This window comes from Postia placenta, assembly GCF_002117355.1.
Source record: "Postia placenta MAD-698-R-SB12 unplaced genomic scaffold POSPLAscaffold_18, whole genome shotgun sequence".
Lineage (NCBI taxonomy): Eukaryota > Fungi > Basidiomycota > Agaricomycetes > Polyporales > Adustoporiaceae > Rhodonia > Rhodonia placenta.
In genome coordinates, this window is record NW_020169849.1 from 649,591 (window position 1) to 654,910 (window position 5,320).

The window sequence follows — 5,320 nt, forward strand, 5'->3', positions numbered from 1 at the left end:
ACAGTCGCCTCCGTCCACGGGCAGTCCTTTGTCCCCCTCGTCGCCGATAATGTCTTCTCCCGCCGCTGCACCTGACAAGGAGACGTTGAAGCTCCTTCTCCCCCTCCGATACGATGGGAAAACTGTCATTGAGTGCAACCGCTTCGTCTCCCAGTTGCTTATCTACTGGGCGATTAACACGACCCTCTCTACCATCGAACTGAAGGTCCAAGTTGCCCTTAGCCTCCTCGATGGTGACGCACGAGCCTGGGCCACTCCCGTCTTCGCCCAGCTCACCGCTTTCCATATTGGGACTCAGGGAGCGACAACGCCCTTCGCCGACGAAATGGCCTTCCTCACAACTGTCGCGACTTGAGGTCAAGCGACAGGGGAATATCTAAAAGCGAAGGGCGTTCGACTGGTTCTTACCGAAGCGATGGTGAGCAAGGCTCAAACCTAAGGCTAGGGACAAGAAAATGTATTGGTTAGTATAAGTAAGAAAGTGATACAAAGGAGGGCTTACTGACCTAGGGACAAGAGGTCGAAACTGAGGTCCCTAGGGCAGCAGAGGCCGGCTTATATACATGGGGAGATTAGGGCAGGCTGTGCGCGTTGGTCCGTGCGCAGCTGGTCCGTGCGCAGCATGCTGACGCGGCCCCGGGGGCCGGTGAGTCAGAGAGGCTGTGTCAGCGGAGCCCGAGCTGTGCCGTGCACTGCCGTCCTATCTAATCTGATCGTACAGTAGATAACAACGTGTCCATATCAGGCAGGTAGTACAGAGGTCGCGGGTTCGAGCCCGCGAAAAGGAAAAATTAAAAAACGGCTAGGCGCCATACCAAGTCGTGACATTACCCCCCCCCTCAACGGCGCATGACCTCATGCGAGGCGCCCTTGCCCATCTCCCACCCGGAGCAGCAGCGTGCTTCAGTCAGCGGCGAAGGCATCGGCTGGAAGTTGAGACCACCAAAGGTAGCAGCGTTGAGTCGACGAGGGGCGTTCGGATTCTTCCGGTGGAAGTCGGCTATGAGGGCTGGTGCATTGGCAACATTGTGCGCCGGTTCCCATGACGTATGCGAGTCGTCATAACCCTTCCACTTGACAAGGTACTGCAGCTGACGCTGGAAGATCCTCGAATCTTTGATCCGCTCAACCTTGTACTCCTCGTTGCCCTCAACTTCGATTGCAGGCGGCTCCTCCGGCTCCCGGCCCGGGATATCGCTATGCGTGTACTTGCTGAGCAAGGAGACATGGAACACCGGGTGCACCGGCACCGATTTCGGCAGGACTAATTCATAATCCAAGTCTCCGAGCTTTCGCCGCACGGCATATGGTCCAAGGCGCTTGGGACTGAGCTTCTTGCTCGGCTGTTTCAGCTTAAGGTTCCGGGCATCAAGCCAAACCTTGTCCCCCGGCGCGAAGACCGGTGCCTCTTGCACGTGCTTATCGTAGTACACCTTCATACGCTTGGCTGACAGCTCGAGCACAGAGCGCGTATCGTCGCGAATCTCCTTCAGGATCTTGAACCGATCAGTGGCCGCCGGCATTGCAGACATCGGATTGATCCGCACTTGGATCTCAGGATGGTACCCCTGATGCAGGAAGAAAGGGGAGTGCCCAGTCGCGGAGTGAACTCGGTTGTTCAGTGCAAACTCCGCGAGCGGTAATTGCTTTGCCCAATCATCCTGCCTGTGGCTTGTGAAAGCACGCAGGTACTGCTCAATTTCCTGATTCCAGCGCTTAGTCTGGCCGTCTGTCTGGGGGTGGAACACTGTGGACAGCGCCGGCTCGATCCCTAGCCCCTTGTACACCGCATGGAGATATTTCGAAGCAAACTGAGGACCTCGGTCTGATATGACCTTGGCCAGGGCCCCATGATGCTTGAACACATCGCGGATGTACCGGTCTGCCGCTCCTTCTGCCGTCAGGGTCTCATGACAGGCTGAGAAGTGGACCTGCTTTGTGAAGCGGTCAGCGGTAACCAGGATCGAGTCGAACCCATCAGACTTCGGCAAGCCGACGATCATATTGGTCGTGATAATCTGCCACGGGCACTCGGGGATCTCATTGGGCTTCAGCGGACCCTGGGGCTTGGCTGGGAATGTCTTGGTACGGTTGCACACGTCACAGGTGCTTACGTACTCATTGACGAATTTGGACATCCCAGGCCACCAGTAATTCCGCGACATGAGCTCCAGGGTTTTGGCACGACCACCATGACCGGCGATTGGCAAGTCGTGGTGGATCTTGACTATATCCCGCCGGAGCTCCGCATTCTTTGGGACATACACGCACCTGCGGAACAGCAGGAGCCCTTGTTCGGCATTCCACTCCTCAAAACCCCTTTGCAGCCGGGGCGGCCCGAGGTCCTGTACCTTTTCAAGGGCCTCGGCCACCTCCCGATCCTTCTCCGAACATTCCCTGATGCGCTTCAGAAGCGACTGATCGGCCGTCACCGAGGCATGACCGCGCCTAGCGGAGGCGATGCGGAAGCGCTCTGGCTTGAGAACCACCTGATCGGTGTTATCGTCCTCATCGCCAATCTGGTGGTCTGATCGACGCGATAGGGCGTCAGCCTTTCCATTGGACGTCCCGGCCTTGTGCGTGATGCGGAAGTCGAAGCGAGCTAGGAACAGCGACCATTGCGCTTGACGGCGCGTGAGATGCTGGGATGTACGCCAGTACTCGAGGTTCTTATGATCGGTTACAATCTCGAACTGATTGGGTAACCCTTCGAGATAGTGGCACCAATCGTCTAGCGCCTCAATGATCGCAAGCATCTCCTTATCGTAGATCTCGTAGTTCCGCTGGGCCGGATCCATCGCATGGGATCTGAAGGCGATGGGATGCCATTTGCCGTCATCCTGCTTCTGCATCAACACGCCACCAGTGGCGTAGCCCGAGGCGTCAACCTCAACGTGCGTCTCTCGATTAGGGTCGTACAGCGCCAAGACTGGAGTCGTCGCGAAGAGCCGCTTGAGCTCATCGAAGGCATGCTGTTCTTCCTCACCCCAATGCCAGGGGTCATTCCCTGTGAGCCGGTCGAGTGGTCGCGAGATCTTAGCGAAGTCCTTAATGAAGCGGCGGTAGAAGTTGGAGAACCCCTGGAACTTCTGAACGTCTTTTTTGTTCTGGGGCACCGGCCACTGATTGATACCTTTAAGCTTCGTGGGATCCATCGCCACCTCATCGCCACCGAACACATAGCCGACGTAGTCGACCTTGGGAACATCCCATTCGCATTTCTCAGGCTTCAGGAATAGATCATTATCCTGAAGGCAGCACAGAACCTCGCGTGTGACCTTCTCATGCTCCTCTTTATTGGTGGAGAAGATGAGTATATCATCCAGGTACACAAGGATCTTGCCGCCGACGATGAGATCGTGGAAGATCTCGTTCATCATCACCTGGAAAGTCACGGGGGAGTTGGTGAGGCTGAAGAACATCACCAGGGGTTCATACAGACCCTGGTTCATTACGAAGGCCGCCTTCCACTCATCACCGGCTTTGATCCGGACGTTATTGTATCCCCATTGGACATCAAACTTCGTGAAGAGCGTAGCGCCGCGGAGCTTATCCACCATCTCGGCAATCAACGGCAAGGGGTAGCGGTTTTTGACCATGATCACGTTCAATCGGCGGTAGTCCTGTACGGGTCGAAGTGTCCCTTCCTTCTTTTTGATGAAGAAGAAGGGGGATGAAATGGGCGACTTCGACTCCCGTATGTAGCCTTTCGCTAGTTGCTCTTTTAGGAACTTGTCTAGTTCCTCCTGCTCGTTGTTTGACAATGGGTATACCTTAGAATGGAACATCGAGTAGCCGGGCACGAGTTCGATCGCATGATCATAAGGCTTCCTTTCGGGTAGCCGTTCTGACGCTTCCTTGGAGAAGACATTCAGGAACTCGTGGTACGGTTTAGGTACCGACTCCTCGGCGGTCTTAACGACCTTCTTCTTGATCTCTTCCTCAGCGAACAGCTGGGAATACGTGTGCCCTGCTGCAACAAACAGCTGAGGGGTGCCGGGAAGCGTGATACCCTGCTCCCAGGCTTCGATCAAGTCGGTCTCATCCCATTCTACTTCCACCGAATCTTCTCCGGGTTCGAAGTCCGGGAGCACCTTGCTTTGGCAGGCACCTATGACCGACTGTTTGGACTTCGGCGAACGCCTGCACGCCGTGGGCCTGACCCCCATATCACGCGCAGTCGCAGCTTGCTCCATTCGGCCAGTACTTCTGGCACTGCACGTTTCAGGGCATTGCGACAATTTGAGAGAGCCCTTCTCCCAATCTATTTCGGGGTTGTGCTCGCGTAGCCAATCCAACCCGATGATTACATCTTCTGGGCCAATGTCCGTGACCGTGAACACCGTCTTCTCGACGTGCTCTCCTATATGCATCTGTAGCACTGCTACCTCCGAGATGCTTCCATCCTTGTTCAGGGTGCCGTCAATATTGTACAGCGGAATGGGTTCTTTTAACTTCCGCGTCTGCACCTTGTTTTTGATAACGAATCGCTTGTTGATAAACTTTGTGGTGGCTCCGCTGTCCACCATAGCGATTATGTCCTTGTGCCGTCTTTTCCCTTGGAGTCGAACTGGGATGTGAAAGTGCTGGGACCCCTGGTCCAACTCATACACTATTGCAGTCGACAATACATCATATTTATTACAAGATATACGCGGCCCGACGCGTGCGGCACGAAGCGCGGACCGGATCAAAAACCCTCCTCCTTCATCGCCCGATAGTGCTCGAGCTCCTCGCGCATCGACTTCACCTGTGCCATTAAGTCCGCCAGCTCCGATTGCTCGGATTTCGCTGAAGCGGCACTTATACTTGCCGAGGGTGTCGTTGTGATGGGGGCGCTTGTCGCCGCCTGGGTGGATCCCGAGGCAACCGTAGCCCGCGCGTCGGCGCGTTTTGTGTAAGGCTTGTCCTTACAATTGGGGCACTCGAAACGTCGGTACCCTTGCTTCCCACAGCCGAAGCATGTGCCGGGGAAGTTGCCTTTTCCGACGGCCGCATTGATGCTGGCCGAAGCTGCGTGCGTCGAGGGTGCACCTCCACGAGCCCCTCCGCGTCCTCGACCTCGTGCCGAGAAGAAGTTGTTTAGCTCGGGCCGACGAGCCCGGCTAACGTCGAGGATTTGCTCGACCTCGGTGGCGCGCTTGTCAGCGGCTTGCCACGTGGCGAAGGTTTCGAGCTCGAGTTTGCGATAGACGCGGGAAGGGATGCCGCTCAGGTACTTGTCGCGTAGTTCCAGGTTCCCATACCCGGAGCGGTCTGCCGGACCCTTGAACAGTGCAGAGAACTCTGCGGCGGTGCGCTTCTCGCGCGATGGTTTTGT

At 56.2% G+C, this 5,320-nt stretch overlaps 1 protein-coding gene across 1 annotated transcript; it reads left to right on the forward strand.

Moving 5' to 3' along the window:
• Window positions 1–49: 49 nt before the first annotated feature.
• POSPLADRAFT_1157210 (hypothetical protein) lies at window positions 50–355 on the forward strand (the record flags this gene model as incomplete). The annotated part of the gene is made up of 1 exon (XM_024487145.1): window positions 50–355. The coding sequence occupies one exon, from the start codon at window positions 50–52 to the stop codon at window positions 353–355; it is 306 nt and encodes a 101-aa protein (XP_024334283.1).
• Between the last annotated feature and the right edge of the window lie 4,965 nt (window positions 356–5,320).